Source organism: Cuculus canorus, chromosome 8 (genome assembly GCF_017976375.1).
Source record: "Cuculus canorus isolate bCucCan1 chromosome 8, bCucCan1.pri, whole genome shotgun sequence".
Lineage (NCBI taxonomy): Eukaryota > Metazoa > Chordata > Aves > Cuculiformes > Cuculidae > Cuculus > Cuculus canorus.
This window is the reverse complement of record NC_071408.1, coordinates 12135953-12156425: the sequence shown is the minus strand read 5'-3', so window position 1 is coordinate 12156425 and position 20473 is coordinate 12135953. Positions and strand designations below refer to the sequence as shown.

The 20473-nt window shown below is 37.5% G+C and overlaps 1 protein-coding gene across 1 annotated transcript in view; it reads left to right on the top strand.

The window, feature by feature from the left end:
• The window catches only part of CDC73 (cell division cycle 73), a 108235-nt gene that overhangs the window by 30185 nt on the left and 57577 nt on the right, over window positions 1–20473 (top strand). Inside the window, exon 10 of the mRNA XM_054072489.1 lies at window positions 7355–7419. Coding sequence (XP_053928464.1) covers window positions 7355–7419 — 65 coding nt within the window. The remainder of the gene's footprint in view (window positions 1–7354; window positions 7420–20473) is intronic.

Here is a 20473-nt window from a genome sequence, read left to right as displayed (position 1 = left end):
TCTTTTGAACACCTAGCCTGTATTTCAAATGCAGCATTGACTTAGGAAAGTCAGTACAGCATTTATGGAAGTTACATAGAATTAGTAATTAACATCTGGATTTCTTAAAAGAGAGACCTAGAAATATTTGAGATATCATTCTCAGCTAAAAACTCTAGAAAATAGATGGTCTTGATTACTTATGGGTTGCTCTTATAAAACTGTAACTGTAAGTTTTGGTCTAACTGAAACTCTCAGTGCAAGTAGTTTTCAAAAGCCATAATTAGGCATTAACATTCTCCAATTCCATTCAGCACTGGTAATGTGATTTTCTTAAAACTGAATATACACATCAGTCGCAACCATATGACAAGTGAAGTTATTCTTAAAGCATTTTTAATTTAAACACCTTCAAAGTTAAGTTGTGGTACCCAAATAGTGCAGAAGTGAGATTGCAAGTAGAAACAGTCATAAATAAGAGTAAAACAAGGAACTTTTTGTTTCTTACAGAATACTTTTTCATGGTTAATTCAGTAAGGACTTCGAATTATATGTGTTCATGGAAAGCTTGCAATATTGGGGATTTTGGGAAAGAAGTCTAAATGATAAGAAGGATAATAATTTAAATTCTAGATATAATAACTTGCAGTCTTTATACCATTGATCCATGTTTATTAGTAATAATGGGTAACACCTGAGAGGGTTTCCACATGTTACCCTATGTGACTGTGCATGTAAGTTGGCTAGAGATTGTGGAAGGGAGGATTCTATGATGTGTGTAGCAATGTGTGTAGTAGTGATTTTGGGTAAAGATTGAAACAGAGCTGTGAGAGGCAATGTCTCCAAGGTTTTGTGTTGCTCTTTCCTCAGAGGTATTGAAACTATAGGAAGGATTGTGGTAGTCCTCTTTAGTCGCATCATGATTGAGGCTTATTGTCTGTCTGCGGTTTCTTTTCTACAGTATTCATGACGATTTAAAGTTTAGGTAGCAAAGAAGTGAACTGGTTTTTTTTTTTTCTTTGAATATTTGTGTGGTTTAATACAGAATTTTTCCATTAACAGTCTTGTTCTTAGCATAAGCAATTCAAAGCTTGTAGAATTAAGATAGTAAATTTAGGAACATTAACACAAGATGCATTAAGTAAACTGCTGAGTTGCAGCCAAATTTCTCTGCTGCTTGTGATGGATTATTATTTTTACTGCAGTGCTTGCCTCTCTGGATTACTTAAAATCTTCATGCTAGATGGGACAGGTTTTGCTACTAGAATGTTTTAGACTGCTTTAATAGTAAAATGTGAGGAGGGGTGGTAATTGTAAGATAGTGTTCCTGAAAAGGAAATTGTAAGTTACATCTGCGGTCAGTGGAACTGCATATGCAGCCCTGAATCAGTAGTTTTTTTCTTTATCTCAGATGGGTGTCTTGATACTGCAGATTTGTTTAGGTAGGAGAGAGAAATCTGAATCTGAATCAGTAGTTTTTTCTTTATCTCAGATGGGTGTCTTGATACTGCAGATTTGTTTAGGTAGGAGAGAGAAATCTTTCCTTTGACATTCTTAAAGTTCTGTGATATATGCCATAGGAAATGTTTCAAAATGCTTCTTGCAGTAGGACTTGTACATCCTAAATATTTCCACAGTGGAAAAACATGTTACTTGGCACTGCCGTCACTGTTGAACTGTTGAAATGGGTTTCAGGTGAGGAGGTGAATATGCTGCCATTACTTTCCTTGACTGCTGTTTCCTTCCTCTTATTTTTTTCTTTCATGCTGGCAGTTAGTGATGATATCCTCCCCTCCACAACACAGAATTCCATTCTGTGCTAAACTTTCAGTATTGTATTCCCTTTTTGTAGTTTTATTCCTTTCCTTCATATTAATCCCTTTAACTTTTTTTGTTTTCCTACTTGCTAATGTCTTCAATTAATGTGTATCTTTACTAGTGGTATTTTGTTCATGCCACACAGTCTTGTTCAAACTAGTCTATCATAACTTCATGAGCAATGTAACTTCTAAAATTCTTTTCAGGATCTAACTATCCTGTACCTAAATGTCATTTGATGCTTAGGAAATTATCTCTTGTGCTTTCCTGTGTACCTCAGTTCAATATTATTTACTGGTGTGCATGGTTTGCAGGTCAGCAAGTGGTATACTGAAGCTTTGAGTTGATGTGATTGTTCTGTAGCACGGTCTAGGTGCTACACTGCTTTGGATGCTATAATACCTTGGGTTTTTTTAGTTGGTTTTATCAGAGATCCTCCTTTTCACATGCTTGTTTCTTTGGTAGTTCTGGAGTGTGAAATAGAGCTGGAGTGAGAATCTTGAGGACTTAACATTTTATTGACCCACTGAGTACATGTTTCAGTGTAGACAGCAAAGAGAAGTTTATCTGTGCTACTCCATGGGTTAGGTCTTCAAGATGTTTCAGGAGCATTCTTGTTTGCCTGCCAGTCATTATTAAAAAAAAAAAAGCACAAAAAATCCCTCCAAACACAGTCCTGTTGAGTGTAAATTGGAGAGGGCCTTGCTATACACCCACTCTTTCAGTCCGTGATGGTGAAAGTATTTCCTTCAGGAAAGCTTGCTGTTGACTTCCTGCTATTGTCATTTTGTGGAAATTATTCTTGTGATTGTGTTGAATTTCCAAGCATAGCTGCAGTTTTTCAGAAGCATGTCTGGCTTTCAGTCAGTCATAAGTGTTAAACATAGGCAACAGAGAACTATGAAGTTTTTAAGCTTGAGGTGACCCTGGACCTTAAGTGCTGGAGTTTTTTTCTCTCTCCTACACATTGTTAAGAAAGTTTCTTTGTAAAATATTTCTCATTATAAGTATTTTCTTTTAAATTGTGTGATTTCCTTTCACACAAGGAGAATAGGCGAACTGGTGGCAGTAGGTCCAGAGTTCTGGAATCTGACTGCCTTAAGACTTATTGCATTCGTTTTTAAGGCCATAGGATTCTGCTATATTTTTTTTTCCTAGCTGAGAATATGTGCAAGAAATTCACATCTGGATAAAGATTGCAGCCTGTGTCCATTTTCTGGCTTAAGGTGACCAAGTTGTTTGAAAACTTTCAGTACTGTCATTCACTTCAGCGCTTGAAAACATGCACAGATCCGTACTGTAATTTTTTTAATTAATCGTATTGCGAGAAACTTAGGAACTTGGTGTTAATTACTTGTAAGTTTGTTACTGAACTGTTATATGTGAAATGCGCAGAGACTTTTGTAAACTAATTAGTGTAGCTTGGAAATTTAGGCATGAAATTTTTACTTGTTAGGGTATAGGACTGAAAAGGAGTATTTGATAAATTCTTATGTAGAATGAAATTTTTTCAGTGATTTAATTACCATGGGTGTGAAGTGGGGTAGTGAATCATTTCCAGACAGTCTGCAGAGCTGTTGCTATCTGGGATTTGAAGAGTGTACAGCTGAAAAAAGAAGCGGTTACTCAATCTTATTCATCCACAATTCCAACCAAGTCTTTAACTCCAGCTCTTCAGTGTTGCAGAGGTGTGCTCCTTTGTTTTATTTGTTTGCCTAGACTTCCTTCCGGAAAGTCATGTTAGTTTGAGTCTTCTTAAAGCAATTATTCTTTTGGTAATGTATCGGTGCTCAAGTTTGTTCCCGGATTGGATGGGGAGAGCTGCAGCAGTTGTGGAATCAAAATGCAGAGTGAACTGGATTGACTTGGAGCAGTAGGCTTTAAGCAAATGGAAGGCACTTTGAACATTAATACTCATGCAAGGCAGTGGAATGTATGCTCAAATGGTGATGGAGAATATAATCAGTCCAATAAGCTGATGCGTTAGGATACATATTTTCATTTCCAGACTTAGTTCTTTGAAATGAGAGAAGGCACTGAGGTTGTTCTACATCTAATTTCAAGAATAAAAATAAGGGTCCAAAGTTTTGCCATCGTGATACTTTAATTTAAAGGTCTCTTTTATTCTTCACTACTCTTTTCTTAGTAGATAGTTTATTTTAACTGCTTGCTCTGCCACCATTAGTGAAGCTGTGGTTTTGAAACCAGAGTTGCAAACAAATTCTTGGCTAAGCATTAATATTTCAGCTCTGCATGACTCAGCAGCACAGGTTCCATCTGGTTTGGGAGGGCCAGGAGAGGTATACAGCTTCTGTATTCTTATTCTGAGGGCATGGTACAACGTTTATGTTGAAGTGTGCAGGGGGCACGTCCTCTGGTGCTCAGAGTTGTTCTGTGCCTCTTTACTGTGGCCTGTGGGTCCTCTTGTATCCCAGCTTTGCTTTTGAGCAGCCACACTGGGATCAGGTACTGCCCCTGGAGAATGCTCTGGAAGAAGTACCTCTCTTTCTAGCTTGGCCCTTCATACAACCAGCTGCATTTACTTGCCTAACAGCCTCAGCAATTCTTGAAGTGGTAGTGCAGCTGTAACTGTGGAGTCTGTGACTTGGAAGCACTTTTCTGCTTTGCACAGGCTGTATACAGTGAGCAGAGCTGAATGTGGCTGTGTACAAACTGTTGAGACCTTGTTAAATGGCAGAAAAGTACAAGTGAAAGCGTTGCCACTTGCAGCACTGTTTATTTCTGCAAGAGAGGTGAGTGGCTGACTGGTAGAGTATCACATGGTGAGCGTCCAAGGATCAGGTCCAAAAAGCTGTATTCTGAGAAAAGTATGTCTGTGCTGTTACTGGTTAAAGAGGGTTTGCTGTGGTTATCTGGAAGCTGGCAGTGCTTAATTCTCATTCACCAGTTGCTCAACAGTTTGTGGTGGGAAATTTGAGAGCTGGTGGGCTGTCTGGGAGGTAGTTTCTTCTACTTATCCCACCCCTCCTGCAAGTAGCGGGCCCTGGGGGGTCCACAGTAGTGGCTGTGGTGACTTCAGGAATCTTAAGTGGTGTACCTACTTTCTACTTTGACCATTTAGCATCTCTTAGATATACATCTATAAGAAGTACTAGACCATTATTTACAATAGTCATAACTGCTTGATTTATTACCTGAGTAGCTGTTAAACAGCATTGGAGGGCCTGTGTAGCTGCTGGAAACATTCAGCAAGGCATGGGTGCAGGCTCTAATGCTTGAGGTTGCTCTTTAGGATCCGAGTTGTTTGCTTCACGTGCTAAGAGGAACGGTCAGCACAAAGCTGGGATTTAGTTTGATTTACTTTTTACTTTTCTAACTGACTCTGTTAGGACTTCATTCCCATTGCAATGCTGATGGGGACTTGGGCTTCGGTTTTTGATTAATTGAGAAGATATGCAAATTTTTATTAGGGGAAAAAGTAGAAAAAGAGTCTACTGGGAAGAAATAACTGAAATGGGGAACAAATGTGTAGAACTAATTATATAGAACCAGGGTGTGTGCTGATGGGAAAGAAACAGTGACAGACCAGGTACAACGGGGGATGCTACTTGCTGGTCTTGTTAAAGCGTGTCTGCGTTCTTTGGAATTTGGGAAGAACATCTGGTTGAAATAGTTGGAAATTCTCCATGTCACAGGTGAGAGGAATCTACAATAGGGTCGGTCTGGAAAAAAGGGAATGTTCCTCTGGTGAGCTTCTGACATTTGCAAACAAGTGTCAGCCTAGATCAGACACCTCTGATTTATGTCATACCAGTTTAGCAGAAGCATTTCTTCAACTTAAGAGAACTCCACAAAGTATTCTGTGAGCCTCCAGGTGCCATCTGAAATATTAATATGCTTCTTGGCCAGAAACAGTGACCGTCACAGAGAAAACTTACCTAGCTTTAGCTGAAGTTCAGCTATACAAGCCCTGAGCTAACAATGAATACATAATTACATCTTGGGATTGGGGGAAAGGCCGTAGGTTAATGTCAATTTATAAAGAGAAACTAATCTGTCTGTACCTGCATTTTGCTTTCTCAGAATCAACTCTGTGTGTTTCAGAAATGTTAAATCCAGCAAAAGGGTAGGGGTGGCCTTGAAAAGCCAAGATGAAGTGCTAGAGCTGAGGTGACGTTGTGTGTAAAACAAGCTGTGGTCAGTAACACCAGGCCTCTCCACTTGGTGGTTGGTGGTGGGTCTGGTAGCATAATCATAAGGGACAAGGAGGGGAAGGTAAAATCAAACTCATCATTACAAGGTAGATACCTGTCTCTGTGATGAGAGGAACATGATTAGTTTTCAACTTTTGGGTATCTTTTTCTAGGCACTGGAGAGTTATTAAATCTGGGATGCTTTTCTGCCTCATTTCCTGCAAGTGTCTGATAATCTTCCTCATCTAGGGGAGAATGGATGGGCAACTGTAGTTGCTTCCCAGAGCATCTGCATTGTTTTCAAGCTTGTCTCGGTTTCAATTTAAGTTAATTTACTTGCGATAAGAGCGAGAAGCTCTAAGAGCCTTGAAAATCTAATATTTTTCTTTGACTTTTTATAGATTCAGATATGAGCATTACTTTGATTCTTCATTATTTTGAGTTTGTGCTGATGCATTGTGTGAAAGTAGTATAGTATATGTCAATAATCTTCCAATTCCCAATAGCAGTTTTGGCACAGTGCCAGTTACCTTTACCTATGATGTAGACAAAAGCTTGCTTATCATAGTTGCATTGGTGTTTAGCCTGCCATTATGAAGTAAAAATTAATTGTTGATTCGTTGATAGGGTGAGTTGACAGTAGATGCACAAGACTAGAGTATTTACAAAAGGGAAAAGGTTTTCTTGCAAGTCCTGGTGGCTGTGAAAGCAAACAGGGTAGCGGTAGCAGGTTTAATCACAGAGCGTTTGCAGGCTGCTGGCCCTTACCCAGCATAAACTCAGTCTGATTAAAACAATTGAAAAAAAGCACCCCCAAAACATCCCTTTTTATCACCTTTAGTCTCGTAGTGTGAATTTATGTAGATTCTGTCCTCTGTATCATATGACAGTGACATTGTTGCTCTTCTGCACTCCAGAAGTGAATCTGTTGTGTTAAGTGGGCACAGTCATATAGTCACTGTATAAACTGTTTTTCTTATTAAGTGTATGTTTCCATTAATACAACTACAGATTGAATATGTTGCTTTGACACATTCTGGGAATATAAGGTACTTCTTCATTTTGTAGTGAGGATAATTTCTGAGATTGCATGCATGTTGTAATGTATTCTTACAAAAATTTAAATTTATATCATTTCTCTGGCGTGGTTTGAAAGATTCCATGCAATAGGAAAAGCTTATTCTGGTTGCAGAAAGCAGAAATACCAAATGGACCTCTGTCTAAAAAGACATTGGTTTCCTGATTGCTAACCAGGTTTTCTATTGTGTAATGGAACCTAAACCACTACCAACAGAAAGATGTGTTCTTTGCATTAATAATCAGAAGTATTTCCAGTGTTGCCCATTTAGACATGACATCCTGATGTTCATAAGGATTTACAAGAGACTGTTTTTCCTTTGCAGAAACGGAAGGATTTAAAATTGATACCATGGGCACCTATCACGGAATGACTCTGAAATCTGTAACGGTAAGCTAAAGGTCTTTTCTTAAATATGTTTTACAAAAATGATGATGTACCTGTATATATTTTGTCAGCTGGCCTGGGTGCTGAAGGTCACTTTGGCTTACTAACAGAATGAATGAAAGTTCTTCTTTGATCAGACGTGCTACACATTTTTGAGATCCTCGCTCAAGGGATTTGTATGCAGTAAAAAGGTGTGCTGGGAAGGCTTTGCTGGCAAGTTTTTCCTGTGGAGGTGCTGCCTTTTTGTGCTTGACTATACCAAGAAGATCAAGTATTTGCTATCCTTGTATATCTGTGGAGGACATGAAGTGATAAAACTGTAGTCACAAAACTGAAGTAGTAAAACTGGGTTTTGGAGCATCACTGTTTCCTACTGTGTGTTTAATAACAGTAAATTTGTGTAGTGGTGGAAGAATTTGCACTCTGTCACTTTTGAAGCTTTCTGACCCAGTGAGATGGGCTTCTTCTGTGTGACTTTACAATGCTATCTGTGGGAATTGCTACACATACAAGATCAGGGGACCCTTGAACAGACTTCCTTTTTGGTTTTTTTTTTTTTCTTTCGCTAATATTTGTCTGCTTTCTTGGAAGTGAGCTGAATGCTCTCAAAGAAATGCTGTTTTGGTCTGCTGGCAAGTAGAGCGGATGCTACAAAACTGATGTAGAGTCTTCATTAAGGTTTTTGCCATCTGCGTTACCCATGTAAATCTGATGAATAGACAGCACTAAAGTCTCCTAAATCAGTGCACAATGTCTTATTTGCACTCCTAATTTGAATATGAAACAGTATCTTGAATGCAAGTTTCTTAAAAACATCTAGGGCTTTTTCTTGTTTGATATATTTCTTGCTCAAGTCTTTCATTTCAACCTCCTCTGAACTTAAAATTTTTATTTTGAAAAATTGGAAGGGTGTATTTTAAGGAAGGAATCTGCTTGGTTCGAAACAGTTGTTTCTAGGGGAATTCAGAAATTGATTGGGTGAAGGAAGAAAATAGCCCATTACTTTTAGACATCTGTTCTTGAGCCTTGCATGAATTTAGGGTTGCTCTGTGAGGGATCAAGCAGTGATGTTTATTACACCACAGAAACCTTGGTTTGGTGTCTATTTCAAATGGTAGTGATGTGAAATGACTTAGTAAGTAGGTTCAGTTTAAGTTACCATGTAAGGAGGAAAAAGAATGAAGAAAACAAACCCCAAACCAAGCAAAGCTATAGTAAAGTAAAACATTTCAATGTTTCTAAGCTTTTCAGTATAAAAACTGTAAAAGCTAAGGCATGTAGAGTAATTCTAAAAATGATATTTCTTTTTAAAATTCATTAAAACATAAATAAGGTTTTCTGTTCTAGGAATCCTAGCTCACGTATTCAGCGTACTTAGAGTTTTGAGATGGCATTACTACACTATACTTGACGATTTCTTCTTTAAAAAAAGAAAATAACTGCTATTAAATTACTATTAAATCTTTTTGCAACATAAACTCAATTTTTTTGAAGTAACTATTGAAGAGGTATTGCAGAAATGCATAAAGCATTGTCTGGTGTCATAAGATATATTATATTTCCATCTGTCATTTAGTCTTTTTCTAAGAAAGCACTTGTAAGGGGTTTTTGGAACCTTATTTCCAGAATATTAAAAAGGTGCCCTAAATCTTTAGCTCATTCAGAAATTACAGTGACATACTGATTTTGCTTCAGATGGGGATGGAAGAAATATGTTAATTATGTGGTGCAGAAATGCTTATCTGTTTTTGTCTAAACTTTGTCACAGTGATGGACCACATTGTTCTAACCCATAATCTTCAGATCATTGCTTTCTATAGAATACTTAATTTCCTGCCAGTTGGCAAATTCCACATTGTGCTTTTAGTCAGGTTTTTTTGTGGTTTATTCCTGGTTTTGGTGCTAGACAGGAAATGGGAAAGTAACTTCTTCCCCTAGAGGTTTAATGGAAAAGTACAATATAGTTACTGGCTAAATCACAGGAGTACGGAGGGTACCATTGAAATTGCGTTCTACCTAGGTGATGTCATCTGCTATCCTCATAGTACTGGTATAATCCCTTTAATGAACTCCTCAAACTTTTCACAAGAGTTGATGTGCCTGGTAGCTCTTTGTGAGAGGCTTTCTTCAAACTTCAAACCTCTGATTTCCAGGTGAATAGTAAAATTTGAAAGGTTCCTTTTTATGCCTTTGTTCTCCTTAACTTAGGTGACTCCCGTGTTTCTCACATGGTGTTTTGTTCTGTTAATGTATTTATAGAGAGCAGTCACATTTTCTTAAAACTTGTTTTACTTGGCTAAACAAGTCCTCTTGTGAAATAAGCTTTCTATTCCTGCATGAGTGTTCTTTCTCTAGCTATTCCAGTTAGAAATCATCTCTTTCTTTTGAGCATGGAGAATTAAAATTTCATGGAATCTTCAAAGTGAGACCTTGCCAAGGGTTTGTAAAAAGACATTAAGAATTTCTTACTGCTTCTGAAATCATAAATATTGACTTGAGATGGATGAACTTTGTGTTTTATTTTCTTTGTTATTTGTCTTTCTCATATTCTCTGTTTTTTTTTTTTTTTGCTCTAGTTTCCCCTTTGATTTTGTTGAAGTGAGTGTTTATCCTAGTGTGGTGGTGCATTTGAGTGTTTAACATGATTAGTAATACCATTTACACTGTCTTCTTCTCTGTGTTACATTGATTCCTTTGACTTCCATGTCATATCTTATCCTTTTCCCTTTGTCTGAACAAACATTTTGTTTGGATGCTCAGTCTTCTCTTTAAAAGGTTGATGGAGCCATTAGCTTCCAAAAGTTTTGCTCTTGTCAGCAACTGGAGAAAAACTTTGTAGGATTGTGCTTGTAAACTGGGATCCACTGTCTGGAGCTGCCCGCTTGCTTCTCCTGTAAAAACTTGTCCTAGTTTAACACTTGCCAGCCACCAAGCCCTCAGTCACTTGATGTCAGCTGTCCTGGCTGTCTCCCCTTCCGACTTCTTGTGATTCCCAACCTGCTCGCTTGTGGGCTTATGAGCAGAAAAGTCTTTGAGTCTGTGTAAGCAATGCTTGCCAATAAGGAAAACATTCTTGTATTATCAGCCCTGTTCCCAGTACAAATCCAAAATGTATACCCATGCAATCTACTATGAAGAAGATTAATTCTATCCCAGCCAGCAGTTTTTAAGCAGCTTTTATTTGTTTCCTGTTATATTCTCTACATGTCTTCCACTTGCACTCTGCCTTATTGTAATGATTATGAAATGTGTGAAACTTCTGTTTTGAGTTTGTTCTTGCTGAAATGTGAATTGTCCTAGATGCTTGTTCTTTTTAGCAGCAAACCAAAAACTTCTGCATCTTGGCTGCTTTCTTTTCATCATTGATGTTGGAAACTTTCTTAGCATTCAAAATTTGTTCCAGAACAGATGGTGAATGGTGGGCTTTTTCTGAAGTAATGTCAGCTAAAATAACTTGTGCTGCTGGCAGTTTTTCCCTGTAACAGGGTTTTAGCTTAATTGGCACACTTAGTTTCTCTTAGGAAGAACTGATCTATTTTATGAATTTTTATGGTGAAGACATGACTTCATTCTTCTGGACCTGGAATTGTTTATGACAGGACGTCTTCCTCAGAAAGGCATTTCTAATACTTGTGCCACCTTCTGTTTGGCTGGATTGATGATGTTTTGGAAACTAGTAAGCTAGTGGTGGTAGCTCTTGCTATCTACTTGCCCAGCAGTTCATGTTACAAATTGGGTAGCCTGACTTTTAGAAACCTACAAGTCTACCCACAGGTTGCACTTCAAAGCATAATCCCCTATATAGCAGGGCAGCTTCTGTTTTTTAAGTAGGGAAGTTTACTGTTTGAGATGAATCCAAGAAGAGCTATATGAAAGATGTTAGCATTTTTGTACCACACAAGGTGTGAGGGAATGCTGAGCGAGAATTTAAAACTGATGTTCTCAACATGTTCCTTTTTTCTTGTGTAATTTGACATGTTCAGGGCATTACCCTTTTGCTTTTCTAAAGAGAAATGTTAAATTGGGAGACTAAGGCAGTGTCATCTAGTGGAAGCCTTGAAAGTGGGTCTGACCTTTCTCTTAGATATAATTGAATGGTTTGCGTAACTAGAATATGTGAATTATTTAACTGTTTCTGTAGCTTAAGATGTGAAGATCAGAACAAACTAGCAAACTAGTTGTGTGAGGATACAGGACGAGCTGCTTGTTCTGTGAGTTGCTTGTTTTGTTTTGACTGTGTGCACTCGCAAATAGTATTATGTTGGTGGTAGTAATACTGATGCTTTCTTTACTCATCCTTTTTTTTTTTCGTCATTCTGTGGAATGATTTTCTCTACTTAGAGCCCTGACTGATCATGAGCTATGATTCAGTGTGGTTATAAACCTGGGTACAAGTGAATAAGATCTGTGTAGTACTGCAGTAGGCCCTTGTAGAAATTACTTTGCTGCCTTTCCTAATTGCTAGAAAGCTTTCTTGTTATTACAGAAACTTCTGGTTTCTTTCAGTATTTGTAGCTGCTGAAGCTCAGAAGCTTCCTTTGTCTCTTGTTTTTGCTGCTAGTAATGGAATCCGTTGTTGGTGATCCTCACTCATAAGCAGCCAGAACTACTGTTGGCATTTCTTTCTCTTACTATTCAGTAAATAGGCAGATACAGCAGCTCTTTGAGGTACTGAGATTGTCTACTTATCATATAGTTTGGGGCTGTGCTTGGAGAATCGTTGTATATTTAGTGGGGGTTTCAGTTGAGACATTTTGCTTGTAGCAAACTAGTGCAAATTTCTGCAGTGCATTCAAACGGGTGAGTTTTATCTCTGGTAACAAATTCTATGTAACTCTTCCATGCTTCTGAGTTCAGTGATAATGCTTTTCCTACAAATTAACAAAAGGAACATCCATCTTCCCAGTGTTAACTGCCAGGCTTTACAACAGTTTCTCAGTTGTAAAATTGCCCTCAGTAAACATATGAGACTATTGGTAATTAAAGAAAATACTTTACATTCCAGTCAAAACAAATATATTACCTATTCCTGACAGAAAACAACAAATGAAAAACAGAGTCCTATGTAAACCACACTGTAGACAGGCTTAATGCCAGAAGAACTGGAAGACTGGTTAGCACCAGCAGCGTTTTTCATCTAGATTGTTGTCAGTCTCAGATTTTGAGCATTAACTAATCAAAGGATGTTGCTGTTACTGTCCTCAGAATCTTTTGAGTATGATATAGTCTCAATGATTTTATTGTTTCAACTGCGATGTTCTTCAGCCTCTGGTGTATTTTTCAGAGGATTAGAGTGTGATAGAATAAAGGGAAATAAGGTTCCGGCATCTTAAAGACAGGACCATTGGGGAGGAAGCAGAAGTGTGCATGGTGTGTGCCCATATTTTATATAAAAGACTTCAGATAATTAGCATGCTTGTGAGTAGGTAGGTAAATATCCCCAAGATCTTTTTTTTTTAATTTATTGTGAGGAAGATTGTGATTCAGTGCCAAAACTTGAAATGGCTTTACAGAAGGATATCATGGAATTGGACGTTGTCTCTCGATATAGAGATAAATAGCACCTACCTTTAAGAAATAAATAAGAATTGCATGCATCTTAAATATTAGGAGAGTTATAACTACTTATCCACGTCAGTGGTTTTCTGTGTCATGTCCTAATCTCATTAAAATATTTGAGAGCAGTGGCATTCAGGAAGGAGTCAACAAAACAACAGATTCTTTGAGAGCACTTGAAATGGCCTGTGAAGCAGAGCGTCATTTTCATGCGGCTTGTGCATAAGCTTGTCATTATTCTCAATGGGAGTGTAACACCAGCCTGCCCGCACCCCCGCTCCTCTCCGTGGGCTGAGCCACGTTCTATGAACTCTGTGTGCATACTGTCTGGTTTTTAACCATTAAGAGGATGCTTATAATAACAGTCTGTGAGAAGAAAGTACCGTAAATAATGCTGGAGGTAGAGACTGTTTTCCTTGGAATTTTTTCATGTTAAGTATATTTATCTGTAACTAATTCAGACATCCATGAGGTTCTCAGCCCATGAGGGTTAAGGACAAGGATGTGTCTACTAACTCAGAAATTCCTTGAGCTGGAGGAATGAATATTTCCCCAGAGCAGTCAGACAGCAAACTTGCACGACTCTGGAGTAACATACTAGAAGGCCTTGTGCATCTGTGTTACTCTGAGAATGGATGAAATGCAACCAAGTTTCTTAAGAACTGTTACTGTATTTTATCTCCTAAAGATCTGCCAGCAGTTTCAATAGTTGACATTTCATTATCTCAATCATGTTTCAAACATTAAATAAATTAGATTTGGTGTAAACAATCCTGCTTATGGAGACCAAGGAAAATCACGTACAAATGCTGCTTTCAAGAAAATGTGTCAGGCTGCACTCGTTTTCCCAGCAATTATAATTTCTGTACATCTGTGCCAAGATATCTTGCTGTTGTACTGCGTTGTACAATAAAACTGCCTGTCTTGCTTCTCTTAATAGGTGTTATTTTATTTTGAGACTAAGAACTCCAAATTCAAGAGAAGTGGATATTGTGTAACCAATCACGCTTATCGAAGTTAGGCATTGCCATGTTGCCCAGTGTGCTACTGAACAAGAGAGGGAGTAAGACCTGGGGCCATCTAGCTTTGTTACTGAATGAACGTGTCTGAGGTCACTATGCTGTGTAAAACTGGGTTGTGCCAGCATGCCAAGTATGCTTGTGGCAGGTCTGATAGGTCCTTGAGTGATTTAAATGGAGGAGTGCCAAGTATGAGAGTCCAAAGTACTTTTAAGTATACATTGAAGAAGTGGAGATGTCCAGGGAGCTTTACTTATAGAAGTTTGAGAGCCTTAAAAATTCTTCATACGAATTTTAAGATTACTTGTTAGACCTGTCTTGGCCTAAACTGAATAATACTAATTTATTTGCTAGCCCTGTGGCTGTGCTACGAGTCAGATCCTTTACAAATGGTTCAGGAGTTACTCTCATTTAGAAACATGATCCCAAATAAAAATGTCTAGGGAGCTTTATTTGCATTCTTTGAATTAGATGCCCACTTTCTGCTTGAATCTTCTATAGGTGCTTAGATTAATTTTTGTTTCCGAGTTCTAAAGATTTATGTGTAATATCTATTAATGGAAGTTTTATAGGACATTGCTTAATGATACCAGCTGAACATGAGCTACACATTTTTGTACTCTGTTCCAGTTGTTCTGAACAATCAAATATTGCATACTTCACACAACTTTTATGTTAAACAATATTAACATATTTCCCTCTACAAAGTACCTCCAAACATCTACTGAAAATGTAATAACTTCATCTTCAACTGACAGTTTGTTATCAAATTTCTTTTAATAGGCAAAGAAGAGCTTAGCTATTATGTAGTGTTGTAATTTCTTCACAACTATCGAAGGCAGTGTAAAAGTCTTAAGGACCTAGCAGAAATGAGCATATGGCAGATAAGGGATGGGTAGGTAATTCACTTCAACATCTCTTCTTCTCACTGTAACTTTATCCATGTTTGCCAAAATAGTCACATGGGTAGCCATCATATCATCTGTGAATAAGAGTTTTAACAGATTTTTGAAGGTTTCTAACACACTTTGCCGTTCATGATACTGTAACTCAATTGAAGTTATAGTTAAAGCTGAGTTCTTTATGTACCTAAATGGAGATGACTGAGTCAAGAATTCCTTATCTGTTCAGGTGTTGCGATTATGCCATTGTCATTAGGCCATGCGGCACGTCACTACTTGGTTGTTTGCTCACAATGGAGTAAGATACAATACAGTATTTGTGGAAGCAAGTTTTCTGCTTGGAGTGCTTGCTCATATGTAACTTAGCATCATAGTCATACCTTTTGCTGAGGTTGGAAAGTAGGATAACTTGATTGTTACCCTAGGAACATGCCTCAAAGCCCAGTCTCGCATACCTCTCACTCGTGCTGCTTACTACCACTTAGTCAAGCCAGAGCAAATTCTCCTTTATGAGGTTTTTCTCCTTACGAGTTTTTTTAATTTCAGTAAGTTCAGTACTTTGTCCTTACTCTTGCAGCCTTCTTCAAGCTTTCATAAGGACTGCTGTTTCAATTTGTGGACTTTCTTCTGGAGTTGCTATTTGGAAGATCTACCTTCTTTTCGCCTTTTTGCAGTTGTAGGTTTGTTTTGTTGTTTGTTTGGTTTTTTTCTGCCTTGTCTTGAACTTTCTTATGGTATGCAGCTGCTACTGATGGTTTGAATCCAACCAGATGCTATCTTGGTGTGGCAGACTTTTTCACAGTGTACACTCATTACATGTATGTTCTTTAGTTCTTGCTTCAGAATATGTGAGGCGAAGCTAGTACTTCTTAAGTGTGTCAAACCTGCAGAAATCTCCATGGCACAGATCTTTGGAGTCAAATGTTAATAAGATGCTAGGGTAAGAATCCTGGTTCTCAATCTCCTGGGAGACAGATTATAGGGGATGTCATTCAGCGCTGTTTCAGCATAGTGGAATGCCAATGAGAAGGTTCAGTTAGAACAGCAAAATGGCTGCTATTCTTAAACCTTTAAGGCAGTTTCTTATACCTTTTAATAAAGTAATTTATTAAGGCTGACTACATTTTGGTTGATAACTTCATGTGATTGTGTTGTTTCATCTAAATCCAGATGTTATGCAGCCACATGCTGTTAAATCTGCATCTTCCCTTCCAAGATGTTTAAATGCTTTATTTATCTTTGCTAGGGCAAGAATCTATAGGCAAAATCCTGATTTATTCAGGCTTGTTTCTGGTGGTCCTGGATACATTCTGTTTCAGCATTGGCTTTCTCATTAGGTAAATCCCAGTGAAGGCTGTATAGTGAACTCCACATTAGTTATGGCTCACTCAGCTAGGGTTTAGGCAATACGGATCATACCTTCTGAAAGATACCTGTGACTGTGATCTGCAGAGCTGCCATCTGGAGCTGTGTTTGTTTTCACTGAGCAATATGCTGTTGTGGAAACTACTTGCATCACTCTGCTGGAAGGGTGGTTCTTTGGTCTTCATTCATCTAAAACTCCTTTAAAGATACTGCTCATCTAAGCTAAGTGAGTTAAGGGTGGACCTGCGTATGTATGAAAGTGCACGTAGCACAGCGCTGAAAGATGTATTGTCTGTTTTAATCTTCTGTCGCCACTTTCTGTATTGCCCATCTTTATTGGACATGTGGATTGTGAGATTTCACGGAGGTGTTTGGTCTGAGAATTTTCTAAGTCACTGGACTTAAAAATCCTCATATGTATGTAGAACTTGAGACTTAACGCTGAAGATACTGACTGGGTTAAAAAAACCCAAACCGCATGTGGTTTCTACTATTTCAGTTGTTAATTGTTTATTGTGAATTTCTTTGAGCTAAAACATTCTGATTTTCTTTTGAAGTGTAGAAGCGATTCTCAGAATTTTGTTTGCTACTATGTGAGCATATTAATCATTAGTCCTTACTATTTCAAATGATGGTTTGTCCAATGTACTTAAAATGCCAAGTTTATCTGAAGCAGTTGAAGAATTGAAAGAAATTGATAAATTACTTGGAGAACTTTTTTTTTTAATAAGCTAGAGTATAAAACTTTTGGCTAGACTTCATAAAACATGAATATTAACAAAGCATGTTTTTATTTCGCTTTACATTACCATTGCATTTGGCAGATTAAGTTTTAGGAAGCTGAACTATTCAATTGGTTTGCTGCTTTAGCAAATATAGCATACAGTATTCAAATTAAAATATCTCACTTTTTTGGCTCTTTAAAGTTAACAGCAGGTGACACTTTCCCTCCATAAAGGTGTGTGAGTGGGTTTTGTGTATAAGCAGCATATAAGCTTTTAAAATTCAGTTGAAGTGTGAAGCAAAATTTTGTGTGACTAAGCAAAATGATGTAGTGATGTGATAAGATTGCCTGCAGTTAACTCTCAGTCTAGTTGCTGTAAATTCATACTACTTTTAATTTAGATTTTTATTTTAAAAAAAAAAATCTAGGTTTCTTTTTAGGGAATGAAAGTAATGTGTTTTTCTCTATAACCGCCCAAGTCTCTCTTTCACCTAAGTAAGGTGAGTATATCTTCATACCATTCCTTGGCCTGAAAGGAAGCACAGTTGATGTGTTAGGGTTTCATTGCCCTGGTCTGCAATTTACAGAATAGTTGACAAGGGTGATAACTTTCCTACAGGTTTTATTGAAGTTGCAAAGTGGGTTCAGAACACACTATGGGGAAAGTGGGCTGCTAACAAATCCTTTTCCTGGGTGGGAGGGGAAACATCTCTTTTTACTTTGGAAGGAAACTTGAGGTTGTGTCATGCAGCAATATTCATCAGTTCTACTTACTAGTTATCTTTGGAGGAGTTGATGTAAATGAGGCAAATGCAATACTGCTGAAATTAAAATGCAATCCAGTTTTCATTAAAAAAGATTATCTGCCTGATTACTTATGTTTTATTGTGGTTGTCAAGTAAAACAGAACACTTCTGGATGAAGAGGGCTCTGTGAGGCCTAAGCCAAATCTTTTGTAGCTAATAATATATAGAATATATTAATGTATACAACTACCTCACACTGACCTACAAGATCCGTTCTGTTTTAGGGTGATATCATACACTCCAACATAGTATGCTTCAAATTTATAGTTAGGTCTTGAAAATAATCTTATGAAAAAGCTTCCAAAAATATGTAGACATGGACAGCAGGTGAAATGCAGATTAAAGTAGTAAAATGATTATTAGAATACTAAATAGAACACGATGCTGTCTTAGAAATTAAAATCTAAAAGGCTGCCTGGTGTAATGTTACATCTGTTTTTAAAGGGAAGTTTTGTAGTTGGCGCAAAATTCATAGGTGGAACTTAAACGTGTATTGACTCCCTTGTTCATACCTGCAATCTTTTGAATGTTGCATTTAGTTGTTTGTTACAGTTGCCATTCAGACTAATCAAAGATTAGCATAATCAGGCAGTTTACTCACTTATTAAATATTTAATATGGGTAACGTTCGTATGGTTATTATTGTACTGTACAACAAAGCTACATTGTCAGTATGTTTCTTATATTCCTTCCTTTGGCAGTTCTCAGCAAGACTTAATTTTTTCTGCTGGAAAGCTGTCTGTAATTGGCTTGTGTTATCTAACAGTGTGAATTGTCATTCTTTCAAATATGAATGTAAGTATTAGACTATTTTAACTGTAAATAATCTGTTTGCAGGGAACATTTTATAGATGGACATTCACAATGCATGGAAAATATTTTCTAGTATTGTTTATCACTCCTTTATAAGAAGCTGAGAGGAAGGAAAAATAAAAAGTAATAAGTACGCAGCATCCTCCAGGTTAAGATCAAGAATGTATTAAATTTAAACACTAGTTACTAGTATGCTAATATTTCTGAAAGTTCTCAGTTATGAATAAGAATCATACCTTTAAGGAAATAATGTAACTTTTTCTGATGCTTCTCATAAGTGGAATGAACATGATTGATAAACTTGACATTTAATATTTGGCAAACTTCAATGAGTTTCTGCCTTATGTTCAGTTAAGTAATGTTTCTTTAGTGAAGCCATATTTAAACTATTAAAATGCATGGAGATGTATTGATATTTCATAAATGTGGCATAACTGAAGAATATTCACAGCTTTGAGAAATATCTTGGGCAGGGGGGTCGTACCCTCCCTCCTCCTTTTTTTTTTTTTTTTTCTCTCTCCTTAATACGAAAGCCTTGCTTTGGCCCACATAGGCTTGACCAATTTCCTCTGCTACCGCATTGCCTTTGCACTCCCAGAAATGTTAATCAAAGAACAATAGTTATGTGTAGCTTTTTGTGGGAAAATCCCTCCCCTGCATCAGAAATGCCACCTTTCCTTCCTGGTAGCCTTTCAGTCTGTCGGTCAGTGCCCTTCAGGAACTCAAGTACCTACTGGAACCACCTTCCAGCCTTCTCTTGTAGTTGCTGAGCACCCCAATTTGTTTTAAAGGGTTAAATTTGTAAGTTATCTTTCATGCAGTAACAGAACACCCCAGGTCTTTCCAGGGTGAAGCTGTTGCTACCTGAGCATGGCTAGGAGTCATTAGGGATGGGAGAGTCTTTCACAGTCATCTCCATTTTCCCATTCAAGCAAGTGCTTTGTAGTTTTGAGGTTCAGAAATAACCTTTTCTCCTTAATACAAAGGGTGATGCAATCTAATATGGCAATATTCAAGTATTCCTTAAGGCTATATCTAGATCAAGGCACTGAAGCAAATTAAAGCAAATTGCCAATGTGTACAACATCAACATTCATAAGTTATATTGCATTAAATTGCCATTGGCTGGTGATGTCTTCAGGAATAAAATTACTTAGCTGTAGTTTAATTTCCTTGGTTTACAGTGAGTGAAGGCCAATTTATTCCTGCATTAGAAAATTCATGTGGGAATTTAATACATTTAAATTAATATGCTCGGACTCCTCACCTTGACTTGCATCTTCATAAACATTCGGATCATTGGTTAGCCCATTGAATGTGGGAGCAGCCTTCCCAGACTCATATGTGGTTCCTGCTTCTCTTGATCCTAAGGTCCCATTTCTTACTGCTCTCTGTGTGTGTTCATTGCTAGCTCACATAGGATTACAGATTTGATCTGAATCAAATCCACAAATAAAAAGTATTGCTCTTCAGTTCAGGCAGAAACAGCCAGATTATGTAGAAATGCAGTGGCATTTATTGACTAGCCTGTAAAGACTGATTTTTCCAGTGTGCGCTGTTCAAGATCTTGTGGATTTTGCGTAAATTTGCAGTTCAGTAATAAATTCAGTACCTTTAAAAACTTTCATAATGCAGTTGTTCTGTTCATTTAAAAAAAATGCAGAGGTCTTTTTAATTTCTGGTTTTATTTTGGTCAGCAAACCCAAGAATAATTGGTTTTGCCTTCAGTTTCGTGTGGCATGTTTGGGGTCTGTAAAGTGAGAAGGGGATAGGAAATTACCTTGCTGTGGCTGTTTACTAGTGACTGGTTTAGGGCATAGTTACTTCTTCCAGTACTTACACTGATTGTTTGAAAACTACCCGTTAAAATTC